Genomic DNA, 26637 nt, shown 5'->3' with positions numbered 1-26637 from the left:
ATCTGCTGTAGACTTATGAGACAGAGGTATGAAAATAATTGTCGAAATAGCAGAAGTAGTAATAATAGTAATAGTAATAGTATAGTAGAAATAACGAAGTACAATTACTTTGTTACCTAAATTAAGTAAAAATTTTGGTTATCTATACGGGAGTAATTATTTTTCTGCCGACTTTTTACTTCTACATTTTCACACAATTCTCTGTACTTTCAGCCTTGCAACTCCTATTTCTTTTCGGCTTGTTTTCAGTCCGGCTTGTCATCATTCAAACAAAAAAACCCTATCCACTTAAATTGCACCATCCAATAGAGTGAATTTGATTGTGATTGGATGAGAAGTACAAACATACACCATTCCGACATCCTATTAGTTTGTACACAATCCATCACACCTGACTTTTTGCACCATTCCAATACTTATAGGCAACTAGTCATCATATCTTCTGCTCCATGAAACACATGTTAATGCTCAGTAGGACACATATATGGTTCTTTAATACATGTGCACTGGACTAAAATGCATTCATTTTCAGCGGGCATATATGTGGCTGAAACAGGTAGCCTAGTGTATCCAACATGTTTCAACATTAACATTTTAATATAACATTAAAATCATTATGGCCTTGAGAAAAATGTTTTTGGGGAGGTGAGGTAGTGCACTATAGGCCCCTGTGGCACCGCCTAAGCTTTTGTCCTAATCGCTTTTTTTCCCCCTTACATTTACTTTTTATACTTTAAGTAGTTTTGAAACCAGTACTTACACTTTTACATGAGTAAAAAGCTTGAGTTCATACTTCAACTTCTACAAAAGTCTTTTTAAACCCTAGAATCTGTATTTCTACCTGAGTAATGAATGTGAATACTTCTGACACCTCTGCTAAATAGTAACTGCTGTCCAACAGACACAATATGAGCATTACTGTCAACACTTGTATAAACAGAGCAATAATAGTTACCTAACCCATTCTACTGTGACAGTAATTAAAGGTAATCAAAAGTCAGAACCATGTATATTGTGTGCATAATCTGCAAAAACAAAAAAAAAAAAAGGTTTAGGATATGGTTTTTACTCTTTTTATATGCAAAAACAGTTTATATCAGGCAGCAAGACTGACTAAGAGTTGATTAGCCAGACATAATCCAGCCTGGAAAACCTACACAGCTTCTGCATAGAGTAAAATAAAGTGACAGAATGTATAAACAGTGAAATCACCCCATTTTGCACTGACTGTCTCAACAGATTATATACATGCATATTCATGACCATTATAAGTGTTCCAGCGGTAATGATTACATACTCAGGTTGATGAGCTGAAAATCTGGAACTCCCTTTTTGGAAGATGCCTATTTTTAGAGGGTATTTAACCCTTTCATGCGCAGAGGTCACTACAGTGGACAGTTATTCTACAGCTGTTCTCTTGTTTATTCATGGGTTTTGTTGTTTTAGTTCCATATCAGGACTCTTATGCATCATCCAAAACACTGCAATACATACAATCACAGTAACTTTGCTGTTCTTGATAAACCTGATCTGCAGTAACATGTTTTAGTGTAAATCAATTAGACTGTAATTAACAATTTTTTTTTTTTTTTGCATATCCTCCTGAGACCCAGCAATGCATTTTGTCCTCTGTAGGGGACAAAAGTTTGACAGTTTTACTTTAAAAATGCTGTCCATTGCAAAGGACATTCCATTAAAAAAAATCAATCAACAAAAATAGTTTTAAAAATGTATCTGAAAAAACTGTTGTATGATGCAGTTTCCAATCAAGACAATGTTTTAATGTGAAAAAGCTAAAACTGTCCATTTCCTGGGTCTCAGGAGGATTTTATCTCCATGAAATGTGTAATACCGAATATTAGAGTGTGAGAAAATGTGAGAAAACAGTAACAATTTAGCAATTAGCAGCATTAAAAATGCTTTTATTTCATAGTTTTCACACAGTATATCACTTTCTGATGATGATTTTTAAATACATGTTTCTTTGCTTCAAAACTTAAATGCACGGTGTCCAGCTGAGTGGACATTTTTGTAACTCCACAAAAAATATGTTAATAAAAAAAAAAAAAAATTAATTGTATTGTTTTTTTCATGCCTAAAGCAGAACAAAAACACTCAAGAAAAAAATATTGACTAAGGTTCTCATAATTCGTGCATGAAAGGATTAAGCAATAAATGTCCCAGTAGTGTCGTGATTAAGGTCAATTTAGAAATGCACTTTGTTTTAAATCATTAGACTGAGACAAAATTCATCTCTAGGGAAGTACTGTCACTATTAAGAACAGTAGAGGCAAATCAGTCACAGAGCAAAGGACATGCCATTGTATCGATAACAATGTTTCTGTACATTGTAGATTTTTACTACAAGACCTGGAACGACACAATACAGCCAAGTCTAAGTGCTACATGGCCCAATTACAGATAACATTTGCCAGTGTTTTTAGTTCGTTTGGCTACTCTATCATCATGTTAGTGGTCTATATTTCATCATTCCACCGGAGTCATCTATTATCAGGTGACCAACTCCCACGTAAACAGGGGTGGTGGGTAAGGATACACCCTTTTGTTTTACATCTACCATAACAAACCCTGTGAGGGCACTGACTAAGGCCTGTAGCACAGAAACCATTGCCTCCACATAACAACTTATGCTGGCGAGAGCTGCTGGGGTGGGACAAATTAGCTAGCAGATACAGGCTTTAGTAGTAGAAATTGTCTAAGCCTAAATACTTAGTAGGGCTTTGGCTGGAAATGATGTCACCCATGCAGGGCTGGTCAACCCAAAGTATAGTTTTACATTCTGCAGACAGACCGCTCTAACAGAGACTGACAGTTTAGGCTACTGAAACTATATACATATACAAATGTCACCATGAGAGAACATAAAATCAATATGGTGAGAAACGTGTCTGCATTACTGGCTCAAATATGTACCCTTAAACATGCACGAGAAGTTTTGGCAATTACATTTGCATCATGTGAAAACCACTGTATGTCATCTTGAGAGGGAAAATTTACAAAGAAGTGAGGATTTCACATTACACACACTTTGTCCAAGAAACACTACGGTGAAATATCTGCATGATAATATTCTATTTGTTTTGGAAGACTGAGGGTTTTTGTGGCTAAATAATCAAGCAGACATCTCAATTTTCCGACTAATGTGCTGTGATCTAATGACAAGCCGCAGCAAGGGTGGCTGAGGGAATAATAATCCCATAAAGCTATTAGAAATATCATATTTAAACGCAAATACCATAATTATGATTAATAGTAATTATGATGAACTGCAGTCATTAGATGGAGATATATCTGAACATACACATTAAAACAACATTTCTTGTGTATATTTATGGGACTCGGGGGATTGTAGACTACTTACATTTCATAGTCCATGTGTTTGTAGAAGCACTGTAATCTGACCATTCAATAAGATAGATTTACCTCGGGTTACATATCTTTCTACTAATGAAGATTTTACTCTCAGCAGTAAGTGTGATTAAACTGTGAGGCTGGGTGCAGACAATAGCATCTTCAAAGATTCATTTTTATCAATTTTTTTTCTTTCCTCCAAGTTTTGACTGCCAATTTGCAGATAGTTCTCCATCATTTGGGAGTAGAGGATGCAGTAGACTACAGTTCTTTGCATAATCAAGCTGAGCCTTTTATGATCTGCCCCAGTTTTTCACACCACATGACTGCAACTGAAGTTCCTATGTGACAATAAGAGTATTGTTACTTTACAATCAAAACCCATTAAGTTAAAGTGATTTTGTTTTCTCAACAGTCTGAACTTTGCTGCCACTATTTCAAAGGATACTGATCTCATTGTCACGTTGCGTCAGCATTTCCTTTAATTTTGTCACTTCTGCTGAGTGGTCCTGGCTCTCTTTAACATCTTCCTGCGTTACTGTTACTGCTGGTGACACTTGACGATCACTGTGTCTGTTTCCCATGTCTTGCTTTTCCAGAACCATCCTCTGTAGAAACAAAAAACAGAAAATAAGAAAATAATGCTTGATTTGTTTTGATAAGATAAGATGAGATAAGATGATTGTTGAACATTTTGTGTTCACTAAGATGATCAGTTATTGCGGCCAGATTCAGACACAGCCTTCACCTGGGTTTAACTAGGCTAATAGTTCAGATTCTTCCCTTAGATAAACACTGCAGTGATTAATGTGTTTCAGCTGCAACAAGTTCTTCAACCCTAACTGATGCAGTGAATAGTTTCTTGTTTCTTAAACAACTATCAATTTGCTAGAGAGCTGAAAGATTTGAGAAATACCAGGATTCATAAGGCTGAAAGTGTGAAAGAGTAGTTCAGGGAGCACAAGACATCATTCTCACACATGGCTTGGCCACCCCAGTGCCCAGACCTGAACACCATCAAGAAGACTTCATGTTAAATCTGACTCACCCATCATCAACACAAGATCTGGGACAAAAAAATAAAAATATACCTACTACTGCAACTACTGCTATTATTACTACTACTACTACTTCAACGACTGTTACTACTACTACCGCTACTACTACAACTACTAGTACTGCTTTTGCTTGATTTAAGCAAAATAATCTGCCAATGGAACAAGGGAAAATTATCTTGGTAAGATTTTTTTAAATAAGATTTTCAAGATCTATTGTCTAAAAATAAGTTCTTATATCTCACAAGTTACACTTTAGGTGATTATGTCTTATTTTAAGTGTGATGAGATATTTTGACAAGAAATGAGAAAAATACACTTGGTAAGATTTTGATTTTTGCAATGTACTGCTACTACTACCACTACTACTACCACCACTACTACTGCTCCTGCTTTCGGCTGCTCCCTTTAGGGCCACCACAGCAAATCACCTGCCCCCATCTGACCCCGTCTCCTGCATCTCCTTTCACACAAACTACCTGCATATCTTCCCTCACCACATCCATAAATCTCTTTTCCTTCCTGTTTGCCTCCTTCCTGGTAACTCCATCTTCATCATCCATCTTCATATTTACAATCCCTCCTCTGCACATTTCTGAACTATTGTAATCTGAGCCTCTCTCACTTTGTCCCCAGATGGTCTCCTGATCTGTCCCTCCGATGTGCTCATTCCTAATCTTGTTCCTCCTTGTCACTCCCAAAGAAAATCTCAATGTCTTCAGCTCTGCCTCCTCTGACTCTGCTTCCCGTCTTTTTGCCAGTGCAGCGATCTCTTAACTGTACAACATCACTGGTCTCACTACTGTCCTGTACATCTTTCACTTTCCTGTACACTTTTCTCCACCCACTCCACTCTCATCTTCACCTACCTACCACCTCTATGGATGTAAAAAAAAAAAAAACCTCTGTCTTTGCCAGGCAGTACAGAAAAAGACTGTTTATCTACAAATTTCAATAACGAAAATACATATCATAATAGCACTGAAAAAGATGATTAAGTTTGGCTAAGGTTCGGCATGTTGGTAAAATAACTTGATGTTTCTGTGTCATCATGACAGCATTCGGGTCACACAGAGCATCTGAGCTCAAACCACTAAAGAGAAAAGCTCCAAACATAAATGCACCAAGGCGAGCACAAAGTTGAGCATGATACAGCTAGTGAACAATGAGAACAAAGAAGAACGAAACAAAATTTAAAACAGATCCAAATTCCTACAGAATCAGTGAAGTATGACTGGGGTGATGCTTAAGGGAATGTAAACTGAACAGGAGATAGAGTTTGCGGATCATAACAAACTGAGGGAGAGATAAACAGACATTGAAGTGGGATTTGGAACTGCTTCTGGTGGCTGCTCCAACTTCAACCAAACTAGAACCCAGGACACTGTGAGTGCTGCAGTGTTTTCCCTATGCTCATTTAGTACCAGTGGGCCATCAGCTGCTGTTTGAGAAATGTGGGTCTAGGAACTGACTGTCTCTGAACTCAGATTTAAGAATTCTTCTCCCAACAAACAAACCTTTCCATCACATACTTGAAACCATCTGCATGACAAAGGCAAAGTGTAATGGTCATACAACTAAAATAAAGTGACACATAATACATGTAATGTATTTTACTCTTTTATTTTGGTTTTTATTTATTCTTCTGTACAGCTCTTTGGTCCACTGTGGTTGTTTTAAAGTGCTTTACAAATAAAGTTGGATTGGATTGGATTGGATGTTAGACATACCAAAAAAAGTGGATACAACCTACCAAAAAATGTAGGTATTTTCGCTGTGACTTGGTATATCTGTTGTGCAAATTCGAAAATGTTTTCCAGTCAACATTACACCTTGTATCTAATTAGATGGCAAATAAGTGAAAACACTAAATGTCTAGACTGACATGAGTGTCTGGCTGTGGGAAAATAAACAGTGATGTCTATCAAAGTTTTGACATTCTGTGTAAATGAAAGTTGTTTTTTTACCTCCTTGTTAATTATTGTTGATGACAAACTGATCATATGATTTCTATTTAGATTTAGGGTAGATTACATCAGGATAGGGTTTTTCTGTTTTAAGTATTTTTCATGCATTTTATGCATATGTGGACGAATCTATCTATAGTTTCAACAAGCATTAACCACCTCAAAACAGAACATCACACTTGGGTTCATTCAAAAGCAATGCATGTCCATGAGTGGTCAGCAGGGGAAGTTATTAAAAGGGCAAGTGGCCATTCAGCTGGCCACTGAGCCTTGGTATATATGGAATGACATGTATGCAGCTCCATCACAGTATTTATTGTTTCCTTGCCATGCACTACAGTGCAGACTGTCATATTGTGCTTAGAGTGATGCAGACATATAAATATTTATACAATGAGACTTATTATACATTACCTTCAGCAGGGAGAAACAGTGGTGGATTTTTCTCATGTCTGGTCCCAGTAACAATGTCGCATCCGGATCAGGATCTTCCAGAAAGGCCTTGAGTAACTCTTCCAACCTGAGAATACACATAGACATACTCATACTTTCTATTAGCCTGCAAGATCTTAAACCAAAGCTACATTCCATGTTGTAATCCTTCTCCATCACACTCAACATAGGCTCAAAAGACTAAAAAGGCAATCAAACAGTTAAGACAGTTATTTGAGGAGTGCGTCTATGTTTAAAATGTAGGTCTGGTCAAAGAAAACTATTTACTTAAACGTGTGTTCCAGCTCCACTGGGTCGTCCTGTTGATAAACTATCACTAGATGATATTCCAAACATTGGTTCTTCGAGCTCTGGAATCAGCCACTGGAAAAGGCCAAGGGCCAAGCATCCAGACAGATCCAATGTAGGCACAACAATGTGCGGTCTTAATTTTCCACTGGTACATGTACAGTGTCGAACACGCTAGGTTTACATGATGAAGGACTTAAAACAAACGTAGTGGTCTTGTTTCAGGGCCCTGTGAGACATCAGTGGTTTTCTGATACCTCTGATTGTAGAGAACACTCTTCAACGCCATGTACAATATTTTGTAAAAGAAAAAACATAATCTTTCAAACACCAGAAGTTGATAGTTACCAAATAGCTTTTCTGAGGTGTGACCTGATATTCAGCAAATGAAGATGCTAATATTGTATTTTCTAAAAAAGAAAAAAAAAATAACTGACTGTAGCTTGGAAATGAACCGATACTGAATCTCAGAAAGCACTTGTTTGAGCAGGAGGCTTCTGGATGACATGCACACACATATTCTTTAGGCCTGAGGATATACAGAATGTGTGTTTGGAAATGTGGCAATAAACAGAGCAGGATATGTGCAATCACACAGCACTGGGGATGAATCAAGACATAAGAAACAGTAACAAAATGTCAGCATGTCCAGTGAATGTGGTTACAAAAAACATCATTAGAGGTTCTCTGTGTGAGTTTGACCACAAACAGGGGGAAATCGAGGATAATCACCCGAGTAAAGGGGAAATAATAAAAAGACGGACAGAGGGGGCCAAGGGGCAGTAAATACATCAGCACTAGAGAGGCAATTTGCCAAGTACTTGATGGAACCTCTGGTCTGAGCTGGCCCTGAATGAAGGGGCTGCACTGCCATTTGAGTATAACAGCAGAAACATAGCAGTCCTGGCTAAAGCACAGACTTGGGAACCTCCATTAGATCTGGTTAAGCCTCAGTGAATGAGGCTTCAGCTCAGCATCGATGCATAGCCAACAGCATAAGTTATGTAGGCACTTTTCGCAAACCTCAAATAGTGATAAATCATGAAACAAATTGGCGCAAGAATTTTTGGTTTTGAGCATTACGAATACAAATTAATGTCCAAAAAAAGACAGTCTGCTCTCTTCCCTGGGTCTGAGGCAATCTTTAAACCTAAGCATGACGGGGGCCAACCCAGCTCTATTCCCATCTTCACTGTCCTGAGATGACTGGCTCACCGAGGTCATAGCATTATACACACATACACACACGCATGCACATAAGTACTGTACAACCAGTTATCATGTGGCATGCGCCCTGCTGTGAGTGCCTCTAGAACATTCAGACATAGTCAGGACTGTGTTGACTCCCCTCTGTATATATCTGTATATCATCCGATTTGTGGATCTGGAGATTATGTTATAATTCATAAGAAATGAACTATATTGAGAAACTGACTGGATCTACAGGACTGCAGAAACAGGAGAATGCTTACTTCTGGATCTCCTCCATGGTCAGTTGCTCATCTCTCTGCTGTCCTGTCACAATGGACAACTCATCCTTCAGAGACTGGATCTCCTTCTTCAAACGTGCTATCAGCTGAAGACACACACCAACACATTCACCATGTAAAAAATACACAGACAAGAATGCAGCAGAAAACCAAGAGATCCACTGTTATAAGCATTTGAAGACAGATATTAATTTGCTGCTGCCAACTGATGAGACAGTTGTTCTGCGAATATCATTGTGGGTTATCTTGCTGATGCCTTCTAAAGACAAACTTAAGTGATTCCAGACAACTGGATGCTCCAGTGAGAAAATGCAGGAAGCAAAACATAACATAGTAGAAAACAGCTATGGTGGCAAAAAAGAACACTCAGAATCTCATCTCTTCTGTCTGTCTGCACGTGTTTGGTTAAGGCCTTGAGCTAACGGGCTAGTTGCCATTAGTAACCGCTGTCTGGGTCTGGTTACTGCATATATGAAAAAAGAAAATATCTCACCAAGACCAGACATAGCTTCCTAAATAAGTACTTAGATAGCCATCTTTGTATAAAAGTGGTAACACCAAGAATGTGTATCAATGTCAAATCACGATCACAGGGATGATTTGACAGGGTCATATTTTTAATAAACATTTTATAGCAGCACTTCAAATACTGTCAAAGGAGAACAAGTCAGGCTAATTCACTACAACAACAACTACATTTCTGTCATAAAACAGGCTTGTTATGTATGATTCATTCCTACATTTGCTGGTCCACTGAAACAGCAGTCTAAAAGGAAGACTTGTCACACCTTTCAGTATGACCCCTTTCCTCATTAACGCTGAGTAGAAAGATGTACTGTAGTTTATGTGTAAATGAGATTACAGGCCAGTTCCAAGACAAATGAATGCTGTATTTACTGGAATCAAGTCAAACCAGCTGCAATAAGAAATGTCCACGCCACCACAAAACATACTGAACCACCAAAATACAAGTGTCAATTGTTCTTTTTCCTCACATGACGTCCTTCTCTCTTCAGAGCAAATCCCACTTAACAATCACTGATAGATTTGTCACCACAAAATGCTAAAGAAGCCTGCAAGACTGGAGGTCTGGTGTAGTGGAAATACAACAAAGAGTTGTAACTTAACCAGAATCATAGTTTACACTGCTGACACAAAGCTGCTAGGGAGCCAAAGGTCAGCACAAAAGCTATGTCAGGGCCAAAGGTCAGACTTAGCAATGTGCCACCACTTCAAGAAAATACATCCTCACACTGGAATGCCAAAAGCAGTCATACAGTCAGACTTTGTAAACGCAAGATGCTCTTGAGAAGAAACAGACCTGCTCTGTGGTTTTGGGTTGGTGCCACTTAAGCTCAACAGGAATTTCACCTCTAATCCATCCCATATCATATTTTTTGACACTGAATATCATAGTTGACCGTCCCGCACCAGGGCCGCTCCCTGTATCTCTTTTTTGGGACCCATCGCCTGATGTAATACTCCAGCTGCATCCTCAAAGGCTGACCGCCAGTTACTGGTCAGCGGAATCGGTTGCAGTCTATTTCAGAGTGCCAAGCCCACACTGGCACCACAGCAGCAAGCTTCCACACACTCTGACCAAAAAAAAAAAAGAAAGAAAAAAAAAACAGTCAACGTGATGATGTCAGCATTTCTTAATGAAGCCAGTTTTAATGCAACATCGCAAAAGGGACTTCTAGTTTTTATAGTGGGGATAGAAGCATCAAGATACTGCTAGAGAAATACCCAAATTCATGTGGTCTTCACCCGACTAACAGAGCGTCTCTCAATAGTGGTGATGATGATTGATTCTTTTATTTTTGTGTCATGCACACAAAGTAGCCAACCCTCATGGCTTTACAAGACACCAAAAAGTCCAGTTGAGGCGGTAAAACATTTCATTATAAGATTTCAGGTTATTTTACAGTTCAGTTTAAACAAAATATTCTGCCCATTTCTCCAAACCTTGGCAAACAATAAAAAAATGTTCCCAACACAACTCAAGTTTTTCATAAATATTCAGGCCTCATATACTGGACAGGAGGGACATTGGACATGTCAGTCACTAATGGTAATCTTCCTGAATGCAAGAGCAAATAGGAATTTTAATTTATTTAAATCATACTTCACATATTGTTCCACGTTGTTGTTACTTCTTATGAGACAATAATTTTGAAATTTTGTGATTAAACATATCCACAGAAATGTTTCTCTCTACAGCTGAAACACATGTTGATACTAATTGCCTAAATATCACAAAATAACCTGGAAAATGAAAACAGGCAAATTAGTAATAACAAGCAATAACACACAATAAGAACTGTGGACACTAAATTGAACTGCGCGAACCAAATTTTGAACTAACTTGAAGTGAAACATCTTTTTGTTAAGTACACACTACTCATCCTGTGAGAAAGCCACCCACTAAACTATAAACTGTAGACACTGCTGTAAAACCACAGGTTTGACCCAAAATGCATATGTATTATGTAGTATGCCACTCACAAACATGCTGCTATTATGGGGCCCCTTTTTATGATGGAAGAGGGGCCATGTTTTCCCACTACACTTAAATGTGGGCTGTGTTTTATCCCCCGTCAACAAAATGATAACATATGGGCTGTGTTCCATGGATGGCACCATTTAGGCATTAGTGACTAAGGCGAGAAGCACTGCACTATTAACAATACAGAACACAGTGCCATTTTCCACCAGCCTTAAAAACTCAAGCTTTCAGACCAGACAGATACCCAAAGAAGGGGAAAATCCTACAGGAATTTTCACACCCCATTCTCAAACATGTCTCTGGTGCACCCTCTACATCTTGTGTTTAACTCACAGGTATGTGCTAATCAGAACTGTCTTCTGTTGTGTGTTTGAAAGACGGGATGAACAAGGTTCAGTCGAGTCACTTAGTCTTTATGTTATTACCCCACTCACAACTGCATAACAACATGCTAGGATCAAGTTTTCATGTCAATACCTATGTTTCCCTTTCATGCACATTTAACGAACACTTAACCTTTAAGCAAATAAAGTTTACAGCATGGAGTACATTTCTCAAGTCAAAAACCAATCTGATTACTCCATATCAACATGAACACGGACTAAGTAAGGATTAAGCCACTGAACCTCAAAGAAAAACAGACAGAACCAACCCTATATGGTAAGGTGACTATGGCTGGCCTCATTGTGATCACAGATCACTTTCAACACCTCATTCACTCGCTATCCATGAAAAAATTGTTTTGTCTGGTCTGGCTGGTTTCCTGCCTTTCAATCTTTGAAGAAGTGCATTTTGTAGCCTGCAGGCTACAGTATAGGACCATTAAGGCAGTGTGTGGTCTAAACGATGTACCAAACACTGACTGCAAGATTGTGAAAAGTAAAACCCAGGTTTCAAATCAATTACCACAACCAGTAAGTCTAACAGGCAGTATGCCCTCAGACTGGCAGACCAAAAATGGCTGTCTAAGTGTCACCCCAAACCACAATAAATGACATCATTCTAATCTGCAAACTGCACCGTTGGCTTTTGTTTCCAGGAAGAGAGATAGAAGGACTGACAGTGAGATGGAGCAGTGAACAAAATGAAAAACACACAAAAAAGCCATAAACAGAGACAAGAAGTTTGCCCAGGGAGTTTGGGTTTGCCTGGAGCTGTAACTGTGCCGGACCCAATTGGGAGCAGCCAGACACTGTCACAATTACTGGGCCAGCCGCAGACTCTCTTAAAAATACCTCTGTAGGGTTTGCAAGTGGCCAGCCAAGTTTCAGAAGCAGTAATACAGTAGCAGTTGATCCTAAGGCAGATCTGGGTGGGAGGGGAGGAAGCGGATATAACTGTGATGACGTACTACTGTATATCCCCCACTGTGACTTGAAACAATTACCAGGGCTGTTTCCTGACACACTACAGTAAGGGAAGGTATGACAGGTATTCTACAGGGAGAGAGTGAACAGGAGAACCCATAGTTAAGGGTCGAGCTGGCAAATCAAGTAATGTATTTTCCTTTCACCTATTATTTACTGTATAAATATACTCTATTAAATGAAGGCATGAATAGAAAAAAAATGTGAGGCTGAGTAAAACTGTGTTTTGTTCCAAATGTCACATGACTTAATTTTACCAAAAATGTCCTACTCTTCAAAATAAACATTTAATCACAAATAAAGAACCTGACATTAACTGCACTAGAATGTGTTGTTTATAAACATCATAATATGGCCTTTACATATCTACAACATCTGGGTAGGAACTGTTCACGTGGCTGAATGCGTGCGTCATGTGCGTTTGGAGAGACACACAATATATACACATCTGTCTCCAGCTGGATGCTTTTTTTCAAGAGGCCTTGAGATATTGGGATAAAATATGCCAAAGCAGAATGAGAGGCATGTAAACAAGAGAGAGAATGCAAACAGGAGCAGTCCAAATATCATAAGATAGACAAGCACATGCTGAATCTGGAAAACAGCTTCTTTCAGAATTACTGTCTGACACTGGAAAAACTAAGTTGGTATTTGAAACCTAAAAAGGACACTTAAGCACATGGTGGGTTACACTTGGTTACATGTAAGAGCTGGATTCTCACTGCCGCTCATTCAGTGATCAATTTAGGGTCTGGAAGCTGAGAGGAGGGTCTGGCGATAGTAAAGTACATTGAGTCAGGATTCTGTGGCTCCGTGGCTCAGATATGGTGTCTGTAGTGACTGGTAAAGTGCTAGGAGTGCCATCTCACCAGGACAGGATCCAGTTCTTCATTCAGCATTGCCTCGTTCTTGATGAGAGCAACACGCTGAGCAAATCGACACGTAGAGATGGACTCCTGAGGACAGTAGTGTTTAAGAAAACAAAATGATTCATGGTTTCTAAGAAGAATATTGTGAAAAAGTTGTAATTATACTCTATCATAGGGAAAAAATAAGTTTGCTCAACATAAGCTTTCTAAAAAAGCATATTTATTTTAAATACTTACATAGAGTAGCTAGTACCTCTCAAAGGCTATGTTACAGTACCTACAACTCTCAGAAGATCACTATTGCTGAAATGTTTGTAGTCTAACAAAACTGTGTCTGAACAGGGTCTTAGCAGGCCATGCTTACATCAACATTCCTCTTGTCGACTGCCATTGTGGCGATCATAGTGGTCCTGCAGTTACCACCAAGGCTGTCCCTCAGCACTGATGTCAACATGGAGTTCCTGTAAGGAATATGGGAGCGGTTCTTCTCCGACAATGAAATGATCACCTGAAGAAGACATGTGCATGAAGAGATGACGAAACCTGAATATCTGACTGCACTGTTCAATTTCCATATTATTTATTCTGCTTCTAAATTCACTTTAATTCATTTAAATATCAGTTTAGAAAATGGCTACCTGTTCCAAGTAGTGAAGAGACAAGTTGATGTACTTGGCTTCAGTGAGCAACTGCCCATTAAGACCAGTCTTGCTAACTCTATCTGATCCAGCCAGGTCCACCAAGTGCAGCTTGGATCGTCTCACAGTGGCTGAACCAGGCTCACGTCTGCACAAGTGCACAGTGAAAATACAATGGGAACGTGTGGATGCCTGGTTCATGGGAGTCTGGAAATAACAAATGTAAGAAGAGTAGTGTGGTTAAACTGGAAATTAGCTCTGTGTGGGGGAGAGATCCTGAATTGACTAAAACTGTAGACAAGCAAACAAAAAAGGAGTTTGCCATGTGCAGTGCTTTCCAAATTCAAACAACAAAAACATGTTTCCTTAGACTTTTGTTTTTTCTTTCTCCTGCTGTTTGAACATCAAAGCTACGCCATGTGTAACCGATGAGACGTAAACAGATGGTGGTGTCTTTACAAAAGCTGAGGTTGATTTTCAGATGGTCACTGGAACAGTGGAAGTCAGGTTGAAACCAGAGGGAGACAAAAATAGAACGTTCGTCACTGCACAAACAACAGTTATTAACTAGAGAAGAACGGGTTAGTTATTCTGTCCTCACAAAGAGAATAAACAGAGGAAATGGAGATTTACAGGCCAAGTGCTGATCACAGACTTCTCTTTGTTTGCTTTTGTTTGTACATTTCTGCTGTAGTCCATAGACACAGACATAGCCTGGACACATAACAGTGGTTGCAAATAGCAGTTTCTCATCAGAATGGTGGGGTTATCAAAATAAGTGCATAGTGAGTGACATACCCTCTTTTTTGTGGTGAGGTGTTATGGTCATAGAGCTCAGATGTGGACATAACTAACTTTCTCTCAGCATGAAAACATCTTGACAGACATTCCATGCCATTCATTCTCAAAAGGTGCACTGACCCTAACTTGATGTTGGCGTAAATGTGCCAGCACTTGTCTGTTCCAGTCATGACAGCTTATGAAAGATCTTTTGCAATCCTTAAGCATAGCTGTCATCTCTCCCCATACATCAAATGCCTTTAATCTGCACACATTCACAATATTTTCTTCAAGGTCGCCCTTGAAGAAATATGAAACGGCCATTAGGCACTGACAAGCGATCAAGGAAAGGTCAGGGGTTGAGTCAAAGGATCATTTTTAATGTTCTGTTTGTAAGAGCTATTGGTTACATTAACCACATGTGAGAAAACCATTATCAAACTGGGGGGTGAATGTGTGCACTGTGCTATATATAAATAAATAACAGTTTGCACGATAAGCTCTTATGTATAAATATTCCTGAAGGTTTTAACTCGAAACTGCTCTTGTTTTAGAATGGAAACCAAAGTTCTTCTAGCTTCAGATTATAGAAGTATTGTGTTATTTTCGGAAAACAAAATTCAGTTTACTAAAAGGAGAGACATATACACTACACATACTACACTATACATATACACATCTACATAAGGAACCACATTGCACATGCATTAGTAATGTACACATGCAAAAGTAATGACAGCACATTACCTATGAGGAAAAAATGCTGTCTGTTTAATTTATGCACCAAGTGACTAAAGGTGAAATATAAAGCAAGACGTTTATTTATATGTAACATACTGCAGGTCTATTAACAGTGCCTATGGATAACCGTTGAAAGTCTTCAAACATGTACTGGCAGCCTGCCTATAGATAAGGAGTGGCTGTTGAAAGGCTTCAAGATTTGCGTCCACTGCATCACAATAACTACCAAACATGAGAGGTTTCTTAAGTAATTGGATAATAAATCTCAGCTCACACAGTAAGGACAAAAACACACTCATAGCTACAGTAGAGATGCACACTGTGTACACGTCCACAAAAGAGATAATCTCTGTTGAGGCATTAAAGTATGTCTTAACTGTGCAAAAACGATAGAACATTGAACCTCATCGGGGTCACTTCCGTACTCTCCTGTGTTCTAAATTGACCACATGTTGATCTTACATGGACCACATGCTGACCACACACAGCGCCGCAGCAGGTCAGTGTGAAGGGGTAATCTGGTGCTTGACTATAAGCCCCACAAGATGGAGAGATCTTTGAATCAAAGTTTAAGCAGGAAGTTTCTCTTGGACCATCTGCTATGCACCCCATTCACCCCATAAGCTGAACCTGAAGTAGAAGAAGGAGGCAGATGTGATGCAGACATAGGGGGATAAGTTCTGCATCCCCCATATGTTGAAAAAAATTTAGGACAGGGACCTGATGAGATGAGATGTTTCCTGATGAGGATGATGGAAAGGTGAAGGGACAAGACAGTGTGTTTTATTTCCTGTCCAATAAAAGTGTGGAGGGGTTTGCCAAGTCTTGAAGTGAGTGAACTCATAGTCTTTTGAGTGTGCCGTGAATGGATGTGTCATCTTTTATCCACATGGCTGGGAGCATGAGAAGAAAGCATTAGTGTTAACTTCACTGGAAATCTATGTGGAGCAAAGACTTCTGAGATGGCTCTGGTAATGATAAATAGACAATGTTGATGTTTCATTGTTTGCTTCAGTCTCTAGAGAAACCCTCTTATGAAGAAGTCCCAGTGATGATGTGTTAATAAAAGTTTCTGCGTGGGTGGATTGTGCTTGGAACTCCCTGCTGAACTGTGGAACTCCCCAACTGCTTAACAAACAGACTAATATAACAACGGACAATGTGTTTCCACTAAATACTCAGATATAATACCGCACTTATACTGGGTGTGTGTCCTCAATAGAATATGCATATTATTTGCTGGACTACTCAAAAACATATTCCCATACACTATAAAGCATCCAAACCCATGTCCAAATCACAGAAAAAATTCCATGTTGGATACCTTTTTTTTGGATTGGTTTTGTTTCATGTAAGAATCCCAGCCACATCAAAAACAAACACTGACATATTCAGCAAAAATCAAAAGCAAGTTTGATTGAAACATGATAACTCAGCTCACTTTTACTGCACTTTATTTACTCACAAACTGGAAACAAAACTAAACAAGGTGAGATCAGTCCTTTGCTCCAAACCAAAAGCTGACCGAAGGTATGGGGAGTCTGGGTGTCTGGGTGTAGAAAAAAAACACCACAACATAAACAGAAATTACAGAGAGAATGCTTAGTTTTACAGGGGAAAAAACATGGTAAAAAAGACCACAGGGGACCAAAAATAATATTTTAGAAGGGTCTTAAGGTAGCCTTTAGAGAGCATTCTGCATTTGTAGACTGAGAAAAATTCTTTGGGCCATTTACTCTGGGAGTGGCCATGTATTTTCTGCATCCGATGTAGAGTGCTTACTAAGAAAACTGCATTTATGACTTAAATAAAAAATGAAGTAAACCCTACACAGGCTGTCATTCTTACTTCTGCAATCATACGATTGGTGTCACCGAGGAAGAGCAGATTCAGAGCCTCCTCCTCATTTGCTGATGGCTGCAGTGACAGGTTCCTGAGATGAATGTTCTGGTCTGAATCCTCCATAATCAGTACTTTTCTGGAAAAGAAGTAAAACAAAAACAATGTGAGGGGAAATAGCAGCATAATGAATTAACTGCAAATTATGAATAAAAATAATATTCCAACACTCAAGTGATTACAAAGATATATAGGCATTTCATCTGTTTTGCTCCCATGGGTCTAACTCAACTCTATATCTATACAAAACACATCTGCAAGCCGGTGTGGGCTGTGACCCAGTTTGACATATGTGCTTTGTCTAACTGGAGGTTCATATCCTGATAACAGACTGGGCTCACTTTGAAAACAAACGGGGGCTTGGTACTTGTCCACATCAAGCACTATACAATCCAGTGTGCTTGGACAGATGGGGCTGAAAAAACTCTTCACATGATGCCACCGGGGTTGTGACAGTATGGTTAGTGGATTGAGATGTCAAAGAGGGTGGGGTGACTGGAAAACACATGTAGATAATTATGGTAACATGTGTACGTAATTGAGATTGTTTGATAAAACAGTATTAATCTTTAAGTGATTAAAGACTGAGTCTTGGCTGGGTTGTTTTACTAAACAGCCCCACAAGCCCTAAATAGGAAACGCTTACTGCATTTTTACACTAATATAAATGACTGATTACTATATTTAATGAATGAGCAATAAACATGTAGATCTTGAGACTTGCTTCATGTCCTTTTTCTTTTTTTATGAAGGTGGAATGCTGGACCACAGATGGAAATAATGCATAGAAAAATCAGAGCCACAGTTAAAAGGATTTGTCAGTGCCACAGCTTCTCCTTGAATCAGCATGTGAGGCCACAGCATGGTTAACAACGGGCACTGTCTATTTCCAGAAGACTGTGATTTGTGGGTATCTAAACCTTGAGTTGAATCCTCTGTGAAAGTGAAGAAACTTAAATGGAAATGGTACAAGAAAGTACAGCACAAACAAAATAAGGTACCATGTCCAAGGTCTACTTTGAGATGAATAAGTATTGAGTATGACAAAATATGACTTAAAAAAACCAAACAAACAAAAAAAACAGTCAGACAGACAAACCTCTAGACAGATGGAATTTAAAATCGCAAGGAAACGAGAAAATAGAAAACATGAGGAACAGCGAGAAACAGAAAAAGTAACAAAGACAGAACCCTGTTCTATAAAAAACAAAGTATAGAAATAAATTTTAAAAAGATGTACACGAGTATACAAATGCTTCTGTCAGACCAGCAACAACAGTGACCAGTTATGAAAAACTACTTCTCCACATCTATCTGTCCAGAGTCTGCCACCAGGTTGACCACATCCATTGCTGTCCCACAGTCTCATTATGTCAGTTGGCAGTTAGCACAGAGGTGGTAAATACTGGAGTCTCTGTATTTCACCACACAGTGACTCCGAGCCAGGATGACAAATGGCTGTTCAGGAATAACACTTGCCTTTCCCCACAAGTGTTTAGGACAGTAATAACACCAGTAGTGATTTTTCTGATCCACTTTAAAATATGCACATTATTCATTTTTGAGTACATGCCTTCAAGTCAAGAAATATATCAGTACAGTACTGCCCTAATTTACTATAATTTTAACCACCGTAATTTTAAATGCTGTCAAATGTAACTGGGTGACTGCTGATATGAGTGTGGCAACAGCGCATATAGAGAATACTGACGGCAGATCCTCCAGTCGAGAAGCTTCGTGTTGAGAATCAAGGAGGTCATATCCCATCTCATTGTAGATCTCCAAGTAGGAGACGTGAGTAGTATACACCATACTGCTGTCCTGTGGAAGGAAAAATACACCACAGTAGAAAATAACTGTAATCTCAGAGTATTTTTGACATTTGACTAAAACCAGTTTAAAGTATTATGAATGATAAAGCCAATAACCACTATGATGAGAGAACCCAATTAATGGAATATCACATCTTTGTGTATGCACTACATATCTAGCTATGTGTGTATTAATGTATGATGACAATATTTTGGCTTTCATGTGAAAAACAGACCACTGTGCCATGCTGACCTGGCTGAAGCACGTGTACAGGTAGGAGAGGGTCCGCGGGATAATTCCACGATCACTGTAGCGCTCTGCTCCTCCTGTAATCGTAAACGTCTTCCCACTGCCCGTTTGACCATAGGCGAATATGGTGCCATTATAGCCAGCCAATACACTGCAGAGACACATGCAAGCAGACACACATTCATTTAAAATGCATTTAGCTTATTAGTTAAAAAGATAGCATGTCAGCCTCTTCTACTATTTATTAGTTGCAATAAATAAGAAAACAATCCAAATATCTGTGGTGTCATAATGAGACAAGACACACTTAAAATACAGCAACAATGACATAAATAGTGATGAGTTGCAAAATTTAGAGTGTAACCATATTCTTGCTCACTTGCATCATGTGCCCACTATGACATCATTGTCTTAATTGAGTGGCAAGACCGTTGAGCGTATCCCAAAGCAGACACCAAACATGTGATTGAATTGAATGTGACACCAGAAACCCACAGGAAAAGATCGCAGTGAGTGGAGAACTGCTATGGCGGCAGACATCTGCCGGTGAGGGAGGAATGTCTCTGAGTGTGAGTGAAGGAAAAGGCCCAAACCCATTCAACTGCACCAGACTTGGTAAATTTTGGTTTGGCACCAGTGTCCAAGTACATGTGAACAGGGCCATAGAAACCAGCTGTATCTAGTTCTGTTTGAATGAAATGAACGTTCAAAATGATAGTACTCATATGATGCAGAGATAAGTCTTGGTTTGTAGAAAAAAAAGTAAAAGTTTGAAATTTTGGAAATAAACCAGAAGAAATAGGAAAGCGAAAGAAACATCTGTGACACATGATCCTGGATCAAAGGTGATGCTTCATTTTGTGTTTTCATTGCTGCCAACTGCATGGAAGAGGATACTGTAATATGACATTTTTTTTTAAGGTTAATTATAAATGAACTGAAGTATCCTTCTTCTAATGGAATTGCTTACCCAGTAATTGAGCAGAGTGTGGGTTTCCCTTCCTGTGTTCTGTTCGATTCCACACCCATCATGAGAAGGGCAAAGGAAAAACGCTATCATGTCGGTTTATATATAAAACGGAGTTCACTTATGAGAAGGGTGGTTGGTTATTCTGACTCGGACAGCCGTTGGGTGTCCATTTAATGTTGCATGAGTCATAGCAGTGATTGGCAGACGGGAGAAAAGACACAGACTCAGTGTTTGGTTTAATGTCAGTGCTAATGATGCGGCCTGGGCCTGCGACTGAGGCTTGGGTGTTTCCCAATGCTTGTTCCTGTTTACACCTCAGCTTTCCTGGAGATTGGCAACACATATTTCAAAAGATCCCTGTTCTTCCTGTACTTTATACAACAAGCATTACGTCCAATCTTTTAAAGTAATAAGGTTGAGGATTACACTAAACAGCCTCTCATTCTGCGATGAATTGGGGCCGCAGGTTTCACGGCCATGTGAAATGGGATTACAACGCAGATAGAAGGTTTGCTTTGCCAGCCCAACATCAGTACGCTGGCTTTTCCTCTCCTGGAGCTATTAATGCTGGTTTGTTTTTAAACTACCGTGTTGGGGTTGAAATGACTGGTTTCGGTTACACCACAGCAGAGACAGGGACTAGTGTGCAAGTAAACGAGTTAGAGCTTCTGGCTAAACTTGAAGTGGGCCAAGCATGACAGAGTACCAACGAAACAACAACCTGACAGTTATTGCCAGTTGAGAGGATAGGCGCCTGCGTGCATGAAATTGTGAGTTTTAGTGCGGTGACAGCGAAAATGTTGCGATTCAAAGAGACTCCTCTCTAAACCTGAATAAATGTTTCCCGACTACAGTGGCTTTAGAAAAACATTCTGCCATTCCAATTTGATTCTGTTTTTGATTACTGTGACCAGACGTGCTTCTGTTACTGGGACAATGTCAACATCAACTTAGCCTAAATAGTTATCAGCACACCAAATGGGTTTCAAGTAGCTTACTCTACGTCAGCCCCAGCAAGTGCTTTTCATAATCTCTTCCAATACCTTTTGTTGCAAGGCCATGAAGCCAAAGCCTCAGCATACTCCTATGATTGTTTTGAACATATTCCAATGGGAAATCAGGGTTAAACAGGTTATTCCTTCAGTTAAACTCTGTGTTTACTCACTGTGGTGAGACTGGATTTTAAAGGTTAAAACTCTGTGGAATGCAAAGTGTTCAGCGCGTAATGGTCAGATCTTAAAAGGGAACAGGAAACTGACAGTAGACTATGAAATGTCTGATTGAGGAGACACATTGGTCACAACTAAGCAGTATGACAGGCATCCGCTAAGCTGCCGACACCATAGTCATATCAAAGACCAACAGACGCCAAGCTCAAATTGATATGCTAAAATGTAGTGCAGTTGTGACTGAAACTTTTTAACCTGATGTTTACCATCTGCCGCAACAAAGAGGGAACTGTTAAAACGTTGGCTAGGGAGGGCAACCTAATACCAGAGTCAACGAACCTGTGTGACTCAGGTCAAATACATCCAAGTAATTGTACAGCCAGTCCAGACATGGGACCATGTTGTTTATATGTCTCCTAATAGCAAAGATAATGCAAAACACTTGTAGGATTCCACAAATAGACCCTATTGTGACTAAAAAGACCAGGATGGTATGTTGAGAAGATGGCAGAGCTAAAGTGAGCCAGGAGACTTTGGTTGTGAGGAGAGGAAAAAGAATTTTCATACAACAAACTAAGTTGAAAACTATAGTTTTGACATTTTCATTAGTTTTTATTTTTATTCACTCTCTCAGTTTGGTTTTTGGTTTCAGGTTAGTTTTATTTCATTTTAGAAGCTCAAAAGCAGTTTTGCTTTTAGTTTTATTTTAAGGAATTCACTAGATTTGTTTCAGTTCTTTACTTTCAGTTATTTCAAGTATTTTAGGAAAGCCTGGGTAAAAGTATAAAAGGTGGAATGAAAAAATAAGGTTTTAGCTGCAATTCTATTTCATTTTCATTTGTGTTGCATTATTCATTGTTGTCTTTATTCATGTTTAGTGTTTTTGAAAACCTCTGTTAAAATGATGTTTTCACTGGTGCTTTCAGTTTTGTTTTTTCTCCCTTGCAAAAGACAGTCTTGATTTAGGTTTTCCTGTCACTGACACTGTAAGAGTGTTCCTTTTCTTAATGTGAAGTAAAAATTATTTGAAGCAGTACAACAGGAAACAGAACTTCATCAATGAGGCAAAAGTCTTCTCACAGAGATAGAAAAGTGCAGTTCTAATGAGTAATGTATGAATATTAATTTAGTTTTTAAGGTCATTTTTATCGCAATAAAAGTTCAATAATGGCATTCCTCTTTGTGACAACATGTTTTGTTCTGTCATGTTTAACAATGTCTATCTAGTGATTCACACTGGCTACAACGTCCCAGTTTCAAAACAATTTCTAAATTCAATAACCCAAAACATACTGTTCAAAAATCACAATCCACAGATATTATATTATCAACAACATGAAAAAGTGACATATTTTAGCACTACTAACTTTTCACTATTATTGGCCAATTCAAACATGACAACAAGAGGCCCAGGCAGACCTCTGGGCTCCAATAAACAATAATGAAGTTTTATTAATTACTTCCCATGTTAAACAGGGATGCCACATTTGTCAGTGTCCTCTATGTTTGACATATTATACAACAGCTTAAGTTGAGCGTGCAGCTGTAGTATAGTATAGCTCTGTTGTGGGTTGAAAATGTTCTCACACTCACAATGTGGCAGAGTGTGCCATCCTGCCTGCCAGCTCCGTCCACTTAGTGGTTTAAGTTTGTAGAGCATGCCAAAAATCACTGACACCCTCCATTTCCATCTTAAAGAAATCAGAGCTTTACAGACTTCCTGTCAACAAAGCTGGCTGAAGCATGTGTGACCTGACCAAAACATGGGGAGATGAGCACCACTGGACACAGATAGTCAGTGCTACATCTATCATTTAAATATGACCACTTGAAAATGCTCATTATTTTAAAAAAAATAATTACAAAAACTAAAAAATGAAAAGATTTGTGGACTGTATAACCAGAGTCAGTAAGATTTTACCTGTCTGCAACGGGTTTCGCAATATTCTCAAATATGTCTTCTTGTTTGACTGTTTGATCAAACACCCTCTGGAATCTGGATAAAGACAAAAATGAGTACCATGACATGTTGACCTGTGAATGAAGACTGGACATAACATGGCTGTATTATACATACACAAAAACATATGTTACTGGTTTATCTGGGGAATCCAAGATGTAACACAGTTACGAACAGCTGTACTGGACAGGCACAATAAAGCAGTCTATTTAAGTGGATGAGGAGGAGTTTAGTCATACTGTTTTCTGAAGCCCATCATGTCTTATCCCACAGAAAGATGAGAGAGAAGGAAGATTGTTAAATGTGGAAATTTTATTTCTATAAGGGCACAAGGGAACCTCCACAGGCTATTAAAAGACTCTGTGGTTTTCAAGGCTCTCAGTGTCCACTGCTGTCTGACTCCCAAACTGTGAATTTAGGGCTTTGGAAGCGTGGCACGGGCCCTGCCCAGAGGGTATATAAGGCTGCAGCTTTCACCACTAGCGTTAAACAGATGTTCTGGCTCTGACAGAACTGGTGGATGAATTATTCATCAGAAAAGTTTTTTATGCAACCTACAGAGAATTCTGGTAGACACCTTTCACTATAATGTATAATATCTATAATAATTAGAATTTTGTAAGCAACAATCTTGCTAATGCTTCAGCTGTGTGATTGTACTTCAAGCAATATCTTTTAGGGGACGCAGTAATAATTTTGGTGTTAAGGAATCTACCTTGGCAAAAAAAAAAGTTAAAGACACATATAGACCCGTCAGGTACTCTACCTGAACTTATAGCATTCCTTCTTGTTGTTAATGAAGCCATCAGCCAAGTCTCTAGGCACAATAAACTCTACAGAAGCACCTGCCTGATCTTCATTGTCCACAGAATACACCTGAGGGAGCCAGAGACAACAGCAGTCAGCGCTAGTGAAATCAAGCAGAGACACAATCGCATTGTGCTACAAGAAAAAAACATTAGATGAGTATTTGAGAGGAGCCACGTTGCCATTAACAGGCCTATACTGTTAACTCTTTATTTGGACAGTCCATTTACAGACATTGGGGAGTATTTTTTAGCTTAATTTAAATATTGACCATGTAATTTAAAACAGTATTTTGGAATTAAAATGGATCACAGCACATAGTTGAATGATCCAAGAAGTCTGAAAAAATATGGAATTTTTGTCCTCATATTTCATGCATGAAAGGGTGAGAAAGTCAATAATGTTGAACAGGTTATCAATTGAGTATATGTGAGACAAAGTAAAACAGCTGAATTGATTAATCTCTAATGCTGCTTTAGTATTACAAATGTTCAGTGAAGTTTCAGTAGGCGGACTATCCAAATAAAGTGTTACTAAGCTACTTAATGTTTAAATGTAGTCTTGTGATGTCATGTGAATCTGTCTTTTTGTCATACAAGCAGGCCTTCTTTAAAACAGAGAAAAGAGATATTTCTAAGTATAAAGTGTGTTCAGGTAAACAGAGAAATTACATTTATGAAGTGTTGTTTATAACTTGTGATGAGCAATAGAATGGTACAAGCAATCACAATATAGGTAAAGTTATAGGCAAATTCACTTCCACTCAACAAAATGAAACCCAAACCTCAGGGGACAAAAGAAAATGTAGAACATAAAACTGGTATAGATTGAGCTTAAGCACTGGTGGACATTAAGAGTGAGATTGTCTCGGCCTAGCTGAATACTCTGTTTTTGAGCTTCAACATATGTCCTGGCATATGTTTCCAATGGACACGGATGCAATTACAAGTCCCCAGGGTTTCAGGAATAAAAGATAAGACCTAAATGATTGAATTGTTTTTCTCTGTCACCCTGCCTGCAGTGATACTGCTCCGTTGTCTTTGACTCCAACATATGCAGAATCTCAAAAGGCCCCAAGGAGGCAGCTGTGCTCATTTCATTTTGCTGGATATTGTCAGTTCAAGTTAAAGTGCCACAGAAATGCTCAGTGTAATTTGATTGTTCCTCCCATCATCTGCTGTGCTCAGACAATAACCTGGGATTTAGGAAGAAGAAAGTGCTTTGCCAGGGGCTTTCCTGATGAAAATAGGCTGTTTCTTACATGTGTGTCCAATAGAGTCCAGTTGTGTGTATATTCTGCATGTGTATTCCATTGCCGAACAATAAGTAAAACATTGGTTTGTTAATTTTCAGTGCACCATTCCTTAATATTAAAGTACATTACTGGTTTTACCTCGATCTGTCTTGCAGCAGCTTGCAATGGAAAGTTGAAAACACACTGGCTCTATGGTCACCTCAGTGTGTTTACACATTTTTTCCTTGCTTATTTGACATGTCATAGCAAGATCAGCACAGGTGTAATGACAAAAACAGGAGTTAATAGCATTCCATCTGGATGGACAAACCCCAGCCCTGGCTGATACTGAGGGTGTTTGTGTTAGTTCACCGGAATGATTTAGTGGGACGCTTCATGGAACAGAGGCTTGATTCATTAACTAGTTACACCTGCTCTGACAGGCTGTCTGCTGAGGTAAAGTAAGCTAGTTTTACAAACTTTCATAAACGGCTTAAAAGTTAACTTGCTGGTACAGACTGTGTTCCAAATCTGTAAAATCTACCTCCCATTCATTGTCACTAAAGTGAACTGACTTAAAAATAAAATGGTTCCTGGGAATAAAACTACTACTTGTGAGGCTATGCTAGCTTTGGCTAAATCATGTTGAAGTTAGCTATTTTGCTTACCGCCGTAGTTTTCTTAGTTGGTTTAATTCGAGCAAATATCTGTATAGTCTGTTTCACCATTTTACCTAAAGTCTGACTCGTCGGGTTAGATTCCAAAATACATAAAGGCGGTTAGTTTGCTGGCTTACATTAACTTTTTTGTCTGTGACTGTGCAGAGCTAAAGATCCCGCACTCGTAGTATGTTGTAGCTGGTTGCTAGGCGACAGTCGGCGTGGCGGGGGAGGGGAGCGCCAAAGATCATCTATGGTTCTAAGATGATTCCCTCCGAGTGAAAGAATTGTTCTTTTGTGTGTGTTTTCTTCATATGCCTAATAATAGCATGGGTAAGAAAGACCTCAGTGT

The 26637-nt window shown here is 38.9% G+C and overlaps 1 protein-coding gene across 1 annotated transcript in view; it reads right to left on the bottom strand.

Annotated features, from left to right (window-relative positions):
* The window catches only part of kif6 (kinesin family member 6), a 55638-nt gene extending 29251 nt beyond the window's left edge, over positions 1–26387 (bottom strand). Inside the window, exons 1-12 of the mRNA XM_030125980.1 lie at positions 26295–26387; positions 24352–24461; positions 23547–23621; positions 19490–19637; positions 19137–19246; positions 17375–17504; positions 14006–14212; positions 13732–13875; positions 13368–13454; positions 8608–8711; positions 6809–6914; positions 3821–3980 (exon numbers count right to left, since the gene is read on the bottom strand). Coding sequence (XP_029981840.1) covers positions 3821–3980; positions 6809–6914; positions 8608–8711; positions 13368–13454; positions 13732–13875; positions 14006–14212; positions 17375–17504; positions 19137–19246; positions 19490–19637; positions 23547–23621; positions 24352–24461; positions 26295–26354 — 1441 coding nt within the window. The 5' untranslated portion in view covers positions 26355–26387. The remainder of the gene's footprint in view (positions 1–3820; positions 3981–6808; positions 6915–8607; positions 8712–13367; positions 13455–13731; positions 13876–14005; positions 14213–17374; positions 17505–19136; positions 19247–19489; positions 19638–23546; positions 23622–24351; positions 24462–26294) is intronic.
* Positions 26388–26637: the final 250 nt, after the last annotated feature.

The sequence above is a fragment of the Sphaeramia orbicularis genome, chromosome 22 (genome assembly GCF_902148855.1).
Source record: "Sphaeramia orbicularis chromosome 22, fSphaOr1.1, whole genome shotgun sequence".
Lineage (NCBI taxonomy): Eukaryota > Metazoa > Chordata > Actinopteri > Kurtiformes > Apogonidae > Sphaeramia > Sphaeramia orbicularis.
The sequence above is the reverse complement of the archived record's forward strand: the minus strand, read 5'-3'. Positions and strand labels throughout refer to the sequence as shown.